The 13,107-nt window shown below is 34.2% G+C and overlaps 1 protein-coding gene and 1 long non-coding RNA gene across 2 annotated transcripts; one reads left to right on the forward strand and one right to left on the reverse strand.

Annotated features, from left to right (window-relative positions):
* Window positions 1–4,680: 4,680 nt before the first annotated feature.
* LOC143080630 (uncharacterized) lies at window positions 4,681–6,556 on the forward strand. The gene is made up of 2 exons (XR_012979747.1): window positions 4,681–4,943; window positions 5,415–6,556. It is a non-coding gene; the product is annotated as an uncharacterized LOC143080630 (long non-coding RNA).
* On the reverse strand, window positions 6,108–13,105 carry LOC143080629 (uncharacterized). The gene is made up of 3 exons (XM_076256562.1): window positions 13,023–13,105; window positions 12,523–12,801; window positions 6,108–6,972 (listed from the first exon to the last, which is right to left on the reverse strand). The coding sequence occupies exons 2-3, from the start codon at window positions 12,794–12,796 to the stop codon at window positions 6,659–6,661; spliced, it is 588 nt and encodes a 195-aa protein (XP_076112677.1). The 5' UTR covers window positions 12,797–12,801; window positions 13,023–13,105; the 3' UTR covers window positions 6,108–6,658.
* Window positions 13,106–13,107: the final 2 nt, after the last annotated feature.

The raw sequence follows: 13,107 nt of genomic DNA on the forward strand, positions 1-13,107 counted from the left end.
TGTCATCAAGAGATGTCGGAACGACAATCAAACCTAAATTACAACCTATTGCAGATGTGTCAATATATATAGGAAGATGTGGTATGAGTGCCAATGAGACAACTCTCCATCAACGTAAAAATCTATAAAAGTAAACCATTATAGGACAAGGTACGGCCTTCAATACGGAGCCTTGGCTCACACCGAACAGCACGCTATAAAGGGCCCAAAAAATACTAATGCTAAACCATTTAAACGGGAAAAACCAACGGTCTAATCTATATAAAAACGAGAAGCATGGTTGAGTCGTTAAAGTAAATGGATAAATATATTCAGCCAAACAAAATCTAGCAAGTTTTTTTTTTATATATTTTATGTGAAAATAACAATAAAAATGATGGTCGTAGTGTGAACGTAGTAAGGTTGTGAGAAGAGCGTGATGAGGACGGCGTGCTAGAATCGTACTATGGTCGTGAACAGAGTGGTAAAGTCGTAGTGGAAGCGTAGTTGGGTCGAGTTGAGAACGTGATGGTCGTAGTATGGTCGTGATAACGTCGCTGTGAGATCGTAGCGCAATCTCTCCGAATAGAATCACGCTTTCGCTACGATTGTACAGCGACCTTTGCGATCTTACTACGATCTTAGTTCGCTCTCAATACGCTTCTACTACGACCTAATTTCGCCACGACCGCACCACGATTGTTTTGAACATGTTCAAAGTTGGCCACGCTCTTCACGATCTTGAAGACCTCAGCACGACCGTGATACGACCTTACTGCGACCTACACGATCGTACCACGATCATCAAAATTTGCATTTTTTTCACAGATCGTAGTGCGATCGTGGCCTAGTGGGACTGGGGTATTAGTAAGATCGCAAAGGTCGCTGTACCATCGTAGCGATTCTATTCGGAAAGAATGTGCTAAGATCTCACAACGACGTTATTACGACCTTACTACGACCATCACGTTATCACGGCGACCCACCTACGTTTCCACTACGACTATACCACGTTTACACCACACTGTTCAAGACCGTAGTACGATTCTAGCACGCTCTTGCCGACCTCATCACTCTCTTCTTACGACCTGACTTCGTTCATACTACGACCATCATTCTCATTGTCATTTTCACATAAAATATATCAAATCTCTTCAGGTTTTGTTTGTCTGTATGTATGTACGGTTCAACCATGCTTCTCGTTTTATATAGATTAGACCGTCGGTTTTATACTAGGAATGTTTGGGGCCTTTTATAGCTTGCTGTTCGGTGTGAGCCCAGTCTCCGTGTTGGAGGCCGTACCTTGGCCTATAATGGTTTACTTTTATGAATTATTACTTGGATGGAGAGCTGTCTCATTGAAGCTCATACCACATATTCCTATATCTATTGACACATCTTTGTCATCTCTGGTATCTTTCACTAAAATATCGTCATTTGAGCTTTATGGACCAGCAATAGGTTGTAATTTAGGTTGGATTGGTCGGTCCGACATCTCTGCTGGATCAGGATCGTTACTATTAGAGCTCCCTCTGCCTCTACATCAACCCATACCACCATGCCCACGTGTTCTTTTAAATTTGGGCGGCATGACTGTATTGTTTCTGCGAAATCTACGTATTAATCAGAAAAAGAAGGAATGGAAATGTATTGATATGGAACACGATGTTGTCGTTATTGCTGAGAACGTAGTAAGATCGCAGTATAAGCGTGGTAAGAACGTGCTATAATCGCAGTAGAAGCGTGGTGAGATCGTGTTTCAATCGGATAACTCGTGGTATGGTCGTAGTGAGAACGCGATGATCGTAGAAAGATCTTGATAAGCGTAGTGAGGTCGCAGAATAAGCGCGGTGAGAACGTAGTATAATCGTAGCGGGATCGTTGTAGAAGCGCAATGAGGATGTAGTAGAATCGTGAAAGAAACGGAAATTTACATTTTCATGCCGCTCATACTGCGACCTCACCACGATCAGAATTTATTTTAGATCGCGGTGAGCGTGGTGCGATCGTGGTCTTGTGGGACGGGGGCTTAATAAAGGCAACAATAAAACAGAGAATAGGAATCGGGAATATGTCAAAGAGACAACAAGCCGACCAAATACCAGACAACAGCCGAAGGTACGGGGCGCCGAACGGGACTATTGTGGTTTTGTACTCGAAATTCAATTTTGTACGGACAAAAGTGAGTTTTGTTCAACAAAAATGAGTTCAGTTTAACAAAATTTGTAGTATACTACAAATTTAAATTTTGTCATACAAAATTATCTTTCAGTTTTTGTATCACAGACTTGACTTTTGTTACCTAATTTGAAAATTGGGTGACAAAAGTCAATTTTTTATGCAAATTAGTTTAGTTTGGATTCTGTGACAAATTTGCATACAAAATCTACTTTCGTGACAAAAAATTGACTTTTGTGAGACAAAATTGACTTCAAAAAATTTTGTCGTCACAATATTGAATTTTGTCTCACAAAATTGAATTTTGTGTTTTAATTTCCATATCAGGAAACGAAAGTAAATTTTGTATGCAAATAAGTTTAAATTTGCATACCTTTTTGACAAAATTGACTTTTGTCTTGACAAAAATAAATTTTGTCTACAAAAAAGAATTTTGTCTACAAAAAAGAATTTTGTCATTACAAAATTGAAGTTCTCCTAAAACAAGTCACATAGTTTTGTAAGACAAAAATGATTTTGTTATGACAGAATTGAATTTTGTATACACAAAATTATACACAAAATTGATTTTGATTACAAAAAGTGCAAGTCCGGTCTCTACGCAGCGAGAAAATCCCACACCCGCAGGTGGTCACTAAATAAATTAGTATATCGTTGTTCAAAAGTTATAAATCGATTGATAAAAAACATATCCGGGTTACAAACTAAAACCGAGGGCAATACATCAACTATAAGAGGAAAACAACGAAACAACAGAAACTCTAAAGTGGAACAAATAAAAACACAAACGAAAATGTACCTGATTTTTTTTATTATTGATTTATTTATGAACAAACGATTCAAGAAAAAGGTTTGTTATAAATCATGTCAGTACCGAAGTACAAGATTTTTGAATGACAATTTTCAATGCAAATAGTAAAATCACAAAAATACTGTACTCCGAGGAAAATTCAAAACGAAAAGTACCTAATCAAATAACAACCTCAGATGATAAAACACATCAAACGAATAGACAACAACTGTCATATTCCTGACTTGGTACAGGCATTTTCAAATGTAGAAAATGGTGAATTGAATCTGGATCTATAGCGCTAAACCTCTCACTTGTATGACAGTCGCATCAAATTCCTTTATATTTACAACTATATTTACAACGATGCGTGAACAAAACAGACATAAAAGGTAAAATAGTCAAAATATGGGTACAGCAGTCATCACTGTGTCACAATCTCAAAACAAACAAATGTTTAACAAAAAGCATATTTGCAAATGTGTATATAGTTTATTATTTTATTGAATCACGGTTTAGCTATTTAAATAGAGTCACATAATCACGAATTTCCGTTGTATGAGGGATAATGCAATTTGATGTTCACCCTTGCAGAATTTTTTACATGGAATTAAGTAAGAGATAGGAGCCGACGGAAAATCACCAACAAGAAAGTCATCACATTATTCATAAATTTTGAAATGAATATTGCCATGTTTTATATCAATATTAAAAAATTAGTGGGTACTATACATGTTTGATTTTATAATACGTTTAATAAAAAATGAGTTCAGGTGTATAAATTTCTAAAACATATAAAAATAAGAAGATGTTGATGATTGCCAATGAGACAAATCAACACTAGATACCAAATGCCATAGAAGATAACAACTATATGTTACCATACGTCCTTAAACACTGAGCAAAACCAATACCGCATAGTCAGATATAAAAGGCCCCAAAATGATAAATGTAATGGAGGGGTACAACCAGTTTGCAGGCACCAGTCCTCCCACAAACTAGGACAATAGTTTAACAGTAAAACTAGGACAGTGGTGTTACAGTATAACAGAAGAACACACTATAAAATTAAGTTGAAACATAACTCATCTGATCGATACAAAGCAGAAAGACAGATAAAAAAATCCGGACTGGATGTGCAGGGTTTTTATACGTCACCACAAAAAAAGACTCTGAGAGCTCTATCAGTTACTGATATTTAGTTAAAAACAAAATAACATCTAATAAAAAAATCAAGCATCTAAAAAGTTCACATTTAGCTCTTCCACGAAAATTCAATAAAATCAGGTAAATTTCAATAGAATTTTGCACTAGATACTTATTTCTAGCGTATGTGTCGAAAATAAAAGATCTTTTAACATAATGCTTGCCATAACATTTTACGGATCTAACTGGGATAATATCTAGTTTGCTGAAGCCTGCACTCTGTGTTTCCCACTTCTATATTTAGTCAAATTTCAGACAATTTTGTCAAAAGCCAAAATGTCTAATTTTGGTCTATTTGTGTTGTAAACGTTATTGTTTCAAAAGAAAAGCTGGACAAAATAAGTTCTCGTTCATATGTTTACATGTCTTTTTAATAAAATAATGCATTTTATATATATTGAAACATTGCACTTAATTTTTGGAGCCAAATATAGCCTTTAACGGACTTACTCCTTTTAAATGTTTTAAGCATTGACAAATCACTGTTTTGAGATTTCTCTTTCATTGTTTTTATGTCCTGTTATTTTTAAGATTAAAACGTAGGTTAATTCATATTGCTTTTATTTGCATTACCTTTCTTAACTATTAAATAAAGTCACATCACCTCTGAAGAAATTTTTACAAGTAATAGTTACTAGATAAATGACACTTGATTTTGATACCAATATCAATATATAATTAGGAGTCTGTAGAAACAATCAATCAACAAATCTAATTAGTATTGGATATGTCCCAATTGGCGTAACCCCAACCCCGTTATCTTTGTCGCGGATGTGATCTACCGAATAAGGTGTCAGACCACCAATTACTCCCTCCAATTTAGAACGTATGTAAAAGTAGCCCTACTCTGACACAAAATAGTGCTTTTGATGTCCTTGTTTACTTAAACTAACCAACAAATTTGCAGAAATGAAACGTTTGGTGAAAGAGAAATATATCTAGATCATTTTGAGCCAAAATTTACTTGTCTATGAGTTTGCATTAAAAATTGAGGATTAATGCGCTCCATAGTATACTAATTTTAGATTTCCAGAAAACCAGGTTATTTTTTGGAGTACCTCTGTTTGATGGTCAGTTATTTTGTTAGAAGGCTTTAAAGGTATGGTGAAAATTGGCATGTAAAAAGCTGATACATGTACAATTAAGGATATACCTGGTTTCTATGAAGTTAAACTTAAGGTAAAATATTTAGAAAGCTGTGAAAATTGAAAAATTTGATTGAACAGATAGGGATTTTTAATTGGTGGTCTGACACCATAAGACTTGAAACCGGGAGTAACACGAGGGGTGTCACACATTCCGCGGATGTGACCTACCGAATAAGACTTGAAACCGGGAGCAACACGAGGGGTGTCACACATTCCGCGGATGTGACCTACCGAATAAGACTTGAAACCGGGAGCAACACGAGGGGTGTCACACATGGAACAGGATCAGTTTACCATCCTTTGGGTCTTTAGTTTTCTATGTTGTGTTTAGCATATTTTTTTCCGTTTTTGGTCGCTTTTCCTTTTTTGCCTTGGTATTGTCAATATAAAAATAATAAGATATTGTATGATTGCCAATGAGACAAATCTCATTCAGAGACCAAATGACATAGAAAGGTCACCGTAAGGCCTTCAACAATGGGCAAAGCCAATACCGCATAAGCAACAATAAAGGGCATCGACATGACAAATATAAAAAAAAATCAATCGAGAAAACGAACGGCCTGATTTATGTACAAAGTAAGGAACACATAAACAAATAGGACAGGCACACACAGAAAAGGGCGTTCGTTTTCGATTTATGAGTTATCCCTTTGGTATCAATTGACTATCATTTAAGACTTTTATATTTCTTCTGTTTGTGCAGCATCGTCGTAGATACTTATCATATCATAGAAAGGCATTAAAAATAAGACTAGTATTTTTCTCCACTAACTAGGAAGAGTTACACAGAAATAATATTATAATTTAATATTTTAATATTTTTTATTTGTTTATGTACATGTGCAATAGTCAACAGTCTATTTGCCAATTCCGTATTGGAGATCTATTTGTTCGAGTTATTTTTCTTAGGAGTGGCATCCAATTTTATTGACAATCGAGAGCTAGCGGAAAGTGCAAATTTAGATCAATTTAGAAGTACATGATGTGTATAATCTAAGTTTTTCATGACTTTCAAACCTTTTAATTACATTCATTTTTCTGTTAAGGTAAAACATTTTGAATTCAATAGTTACTTTTTATTGAAAATTGGTTTTAAACACTCATATGGACAACAAACTTAAAGAAGAAATTTGCATGGGCAGCATCGAAATTTTGTAGTTTAGAGGCAAACAACTTGTTAAATAACATAATTAAATCGGTAATTGGCAAATAGATTATTATAAATCATGTTTTGTTTAATTGCCAACTTGTGTACTAATGGATTAATTATCATATTACAAAATCAGGCAATGCTAGTGGACTACTGAAATATGCCCATGCCTATGTCTTTAATCAGTTATTTTAAACGGACATTTTACAATTGTTTTGCATGGCACACTATCTCCTCGGTGGTGTTTAACATCATGTACTCAATCTGGAATTCTTCTTTCCATATATTTTCAATCACAATGTTCGGTAAACTTGTAGAACAGTCTGTGACCATTGTTACTTTTTGTATGTTTTCATGACTTAGAAGGTCCTTGAGATACATCCCATTGGATAGTTCCTCGGATACGTCATGTACTACTGGTTTCCAGCAATCGTATGTTATATGTTCATCATCTTGTGTCGTACTCGTTCCTACAACCAATAATCCAATTCCTCCAGTTCCAGCTGCAAACAGGGCAGCTAAAATGATATCAGAATGTCAGAAAACTTGACAGAAAACAAAACAAAGACGCAGCTAGATACAACCCCCGAGTTCAAGCCCTTAACATTTTGGGCAAATATGGACACTACGTTCAAGTTTGAATCAGCTCTGAATTTCGGATTGTCATTAGATATTTAATATAGCAAAGTTTTATGAGACAGAATGAATGTTGTCTAAGACCTGAAAAAAAAAAATGAAATTGGACTTTTACCTATTATGGTACAATATCATAAATCTAAATACATGGTTAGATTCAGCATATAAAGAAACTCCAAGAATTCATCAAACAAAATTCAATCAAGGGCCCTTTTGATCTCAATTCAGTGGGGTGAAAAAGCCAAAAAATTGGAAACAGCATATTAAATAACACCATAGATTAAACTTTGAAACTTGAAAATAGGGCCTTAAATCAAAAATCTAAATACATGTTTAGAGTGAGCATTTCAAAAACCACTTGAATTCAATCTTTTAAAATCAAACTAAGTTCAATTTTGGACACTTTGGAACTTAATGTGGACCAATTTGTAAACCTGGCCTGGCCTATAATAAAAAAATCTAAATTACTTTTTGATTCAGCATATCAAAGAATCACAAGAATTCAATTTTATTCGAAATAAAAAAAAAATAAATATTGCCTTTGGACCTCAGTTCTGACCAATATAAAAAACGGGGCCCAAATTCCAAAATCTAAATATACCGTTAGATTCAGCATATGGAAGAACCCCAAGAATTAGACTTTGAATTTAACCCTTAATACAACCATGTTAAAGAATGCTTGCAGTTAATTAAACAAGCTCAAAGCACTAAATCATACTTTCATACACTATTATAGAAAATGCAGCTGCTTAACTTCTGGGTAGTTTTTAAACTGCGACGAAATGAAGAACACAGGAAAACGCGACCCTTTGGAACGCTAAAAATATGTCACTACACAAACGGATTAATGGAAATGTGTTTCAGAATAATTTCATTTTCCAATTAAGAATAGAATCAAAATTAGACATGTTTTCGACGCTGTTAAAAACGAACTGTTATTAAGCTAAAATACAAGACGCAATGATTAAAGTTACGACATATAACGTCAAACAGTGTGTCTTTTGAGAAAAAAAGAAATAATTCTCTTTGTGTTTGATTGTAAATAATATTACCATTAACAACTTAGTGTGAAATTCTCTGTTGAAGTACCTGCTTGCATGACAAATCCCTGTAATTGTGTAAAAATTCATTTAAAATTTCACTATTTTATCTCTTGGATAATTTTACTTTTGGTTTTGGAAATATTACGTTCCTTGCGATTATAGACTTACTTGCAAACACACGAGCATATCAAACTAACTGATAAATGTATAACCTATTAAAAGGAGTAAATTGAATATGAAAATTAAAAAAGGGAGACACAGAAAGGCAAACCTGATGTTATATTTGGTACTGAAACCTGGCTTTCAAATGACACATCAGCATATGAATATATTTAACTATCCAAATACACCATGCATCTACACTTTAAACACAGAAAAGATGGCTATGGAGGTGGTTACTCGCAATTATTACATTGGTTGCAATGAATTACATTGATTTCCCAGTTAAATAAAAACCGATAATTTCACATGTGAAATAAACGTGGTTATTTCACTCTCTGACGTCATACAACAATAGGCGTTGTCAAGACGTCGATAACGTCGGATCAAAACAAATTGTCAATGCGTAGGAAAAAGATATAGTTCCTTACATTTTCTACATTAATTTCATAAAAAAAGCCATTTGCCAATGTAATAAAAAGAATAACTAATCGCCGTATTTGAATATAAAAAATAAGACAACTTGTGACCGAACGCCGCTATGGATTAAACTCGTGCTGCGCACTCGTTTAATCCATGCGTCGTTCGGTCACGCGTTGTCTTATTTTTGATATTCAAATACGGCGATTAGTTATACTATAATCACCAACACACTGATTACATCACAGGTGCCTGAACTAGACACAAATTGTGAATTAATCTGGGCAAAAATAACCCCAAAAGGAAATAAAACCACTTATCTTGGAGCATACTATAGGCCACCATCAGACAAAGGCGAATCACTACAACATCTAAGTACCTCACTTAATAGGATATGCAACATATCCAGTGCAAATATCATGCTCAATGGCGATTTCAATTTAGGCAATATTGACTGGTCAAATTCATCGGTAGTACCTAGTAAACCAGATGCTTCTCTTCAGCAACACATATTAGACATACTACAAGATCACATTCTCACACAGGTAGTTGACAAACAAACAAGAAATGACCGCACACTTGATCTACTGTGCATGTCAAATCCATCCCTAGTAAACAGAGTAGAAACATTACCACTACTAGGAGACCATGACATAATTTTCATTGAAATTAACCATTTCCTTTCGAAAGCTAAACAGTCACCACACAAGGTATTCATTTACAAGAAAGCAGACTAGGAAAACATGAAAAAGATCTGAAAGAAACAAAAACACATATGGAAGAACACCAGTTAGAACTTGAAATAGACATTATGTGGAATTACTTTAAAACAAAAACAACAGAAAGGTTCTAAAAGCATATACCAATTAAGCTAATAGGAAATAAAACTCACCTACCGTGGATAGATTTAAACTTGAAAAAACTTATAAATTAGAAAAACAAATTATATAAAAAGAAAAAAAACTTCATGGTAAACACCTTAATAATTTCAAACAAATTAAAACACAATTACAGAAAGAGATGAGAAATGCCTATTGGAAATATATCGAAAACATAATTTTTAACATTGAAATACAAGAACCTGAAAATCAGAGATTCAACAAACGACCTCAACAACTTTTTTCATACATAAAAGGCCAAAACAATGAAAACACTGGTATTGCTCCTCTTAAAAGTGAAGGTTTACTATATACAGACCCCTTGGAAAAAGCAAATATATGAAATGAACAATTTAAATCTGCTTTTACATATCAGACTAATACAGTAATCTCTGACAAAGGTCCATCAACAAATCCAATAATGGACAACATATACATCAACAGAGAAGGCATCTATAAATTCATTAAAAATATAAATCATAAAAATGCAACAGGACCAGATAACATAACTGTAATAGTGTTAAAAAAAACCATGAACACATGCACAGACATACTCACTCTAATTTTTACAAAATCAATACAAACAGGAAAAGTACCACATGATTGAAATCACGCATAATTAACACCTGTTTTCAAAAAAGGAGACACACATCATCCTGGTGACTATAGATCAACTAATTAACATGTATTTCCTGCAAATTATTAGAGCACATACTTGCAAGCAACATCATAAAACACCTTGAATCAAACAACAAACTTCATGACTTGCAACACGGATTCAGGGCAAATAGATCTTGCGAATCCCAGATAATTTCACTAATTCACCAGCTGTCATCAAATTACGATAAAAATATACAAACCGATCTAATCATCATGGATTTCGGAAAACCCTTTGATAAAGTTCCACACAACTGTCTACTATATAAACTTAACTGTTTTGGTGTATCGGAACAAGCTACAAACTGGATGAAATATTTCGTATCTAATCGTACACAAACAGTCATATTAGAAAACCATTCCTCTGACAACATACCAGTTACATCAGGTGTTCCCCAGGGTACTATATAAGGTCCAATACTATTTTTAATACACACCAATGACTTACCAGACTATTTACATCACAGTCAAATTAGGCTCTTTGCTGACGACAGTATCATTTACCGACAGATGAAATCAACATCAGATTGCCTTAAACTCCATGAAGACCTAGTAGGGGCAATCAAGTGGAAATAGGACTGGCTAATGCAGTTCCATTCTGACACATGCAACATACTTCGAGTGACCAAAAAGAAAAGACCTATTCATTTTTATTATAATATGCATGGTCACATTCTTGATTCAGCTAAAAATGCAAAATATCTAGCCATTAGTATATAATCAAATTTAAAGTGGAACAAACACATTCAGAACATGACATCGAAAGCAAATAAGACCCTTGCATTCATCAGAAGAAATCTAAAAACAAACTCAGTAACCATCAAAGTCCGAGCATACCAAGCCATTATAAGACCGAAACTAGAATACTGCTGCACTGTCTAGGACCCTGACACAACAGAGAACATTAACTCCATAAAAAAAGTCCAAAGACGTGCAGCAAGATATGTATGCTCTAAATACCAATATACTAAAAAATGTAACAAAAATGCTTAACACACCTCACTGGCCATCGTTACAAGAAAGAATACTCAAAAGGAGATTAAATATGTTCCATAGAATTACAAACAACTAAATTGCCATACCATATATTAAAATACTAGTTAAAAGCAAATCAAACACCAGGTCTAGACAAATTCGATGCAGCAAAGACAGTTTCATTTTTTTTCTGCCAAACTACAAAAGACTGGAACAAATTACCTGAACCAATAGCCTGTAGCACCATTACTGAGTGCATTAAGGAGAAAATTACAAGAGAAATTCTCCTTCACACTTAAAAATACCTACATGTTTAAATATGTATCTTATTTTTATCTTACACCAAAAATTAAAAATAAAAATTGAAAAATATTACTTACATATATATAATTGGAAAATTATTATGAAATTAGAAAATATGTTTTTTAATTATCAACAATATTGTTAAACCAGGCATGCGCAGGAAAATAATCACCAACCAGTTAATGTTTTTCTGTTTTTTAAAAAGAGAAAAGAAGAGAAGGAATATCTGAGTAGTTATCTTACTTCCTATACATTTTTAGGAATATGATTGGTAAAAAGCAACGGCGTAGACACCGTGTATATTTCATGTAAGGTTAGTAGGCGAGGCTTATTTCGATACACGATTAGTGGTGGTATTACGTCCCTTTATAAAAACAAAACGGTACTGAGAAAAAATCTTAAAGGTTTCAACAGACGATGAATTTGATGATGAAAGATTGAAATAAATTCATAAACACATTTAAAGCTAACAAGTTGTCATTTTTGACATTTGTTCTTGAAAAACCAATGGAAGTAGTTTCTTAATGCTAACGACATTGAAGACTTGCTCACTTTGATAGGTCATTAGTCTAAATACTACATGTTTTAAAAGATACTAGTAGTCGGTAAGATAAATTCGTTACATAGTGTGCTTGTGACTTAATTACGGTATACTTAGTATATTGGGTCAGTAAATCATATGGGGATTGGACATTCGATCTCACCCCATATGGAATGCACTGACTCCCTATATACCGTATCAGATCAATAGCACACTATGTTACTAATATTATTCTGAACAGCATCGATATATATATAAATGACACCAATATTCCACCAAATAAGTTGAATATCACTCTAGAGTAGAAATGCAGAAATGCGAATGACTTATTCTTCAACTGGTAACGATAATTAGCAACGTTATGTCATCATTTGGTAAAGTATTTTTGGTAGTACATAATGAATAAAAAAATCTGCCCGCAAGTGTAAATCTTGCTTGATGAATTTTAAATATTACCGCCAGCAGAACTTCCTCCAACTCCTGCTGCGGCAGTCCCTCCAACAGCAGCGCCAATTCCGGCCCCAGCTGCTGTTCCTGTTGCTGTTGCTCCTGCAATCGCTCCACCAGAAGCTGCTGCTCCAACTGCACCTGCAACAGCGGAGGCAGTCCCAGCACCCATTCCAGCAGCACCGCCCAAAGTGCCACCAGATGCAGCAATTGAACCAATAAAAGGCACAGCTGCACCTCCTGATATAATTGCAGCAGCACAAGCAGTCGTTGCAATGACCATTTTAGCTATGAAAGATAAAAAAGGTATTGCCATTATTCTTTTTACAAGATTTTTTTTGATTATCAAATGAATTGGTCATTCCGAAATATTTAAGTTCATTTTGATATTAATCTACAATCATAAAAAAAAAATAATGTTCTTAAAAAACTCCACAAAAAAAAATAAATATTCAGCGAATTTCAACGATATCTCCCTTAAAACATGAATGTTAATTTACCATACTTACCGTTTTGTCAGTACCCACCGTCAAGAATACATCACGTTGTATTGCCTACATATTATATCCTACCTGATAGATGATTACTATTTAT

Source organism: Mytilus galloprovincialis, chromosome 6 (assembly GCF_965363235.1).
Source record: "Mytilus galloprovincialis chromosome 6, xbMytGall1.hap1.1, whole genome shotgun sequence".
Classification (NCBI taxonomy): domain Eukaryota; kingdom Metazoa; phylum Mollusca; class Bivalvia; order Mytilida; family Mytilidae; genus Mytilus; species Mytilus galloprovincialis.

Coding starts and splice junctions, on each gene's coding strand:
- LOC143080629 (XM_076256562.1), bottom strand. CDS start 12,796: ATGGTCATTGCAACGACTGCTTGTGCTGCTGCAATTATATCAGGAGGT. Junction 6,973..12,522: donor TGGAGGAAGTTCTGCTGGCG/GTAATATTTAAA, acceptor ATATCATTTTAG/CTGCCCTGTTTGCAGCTGGA.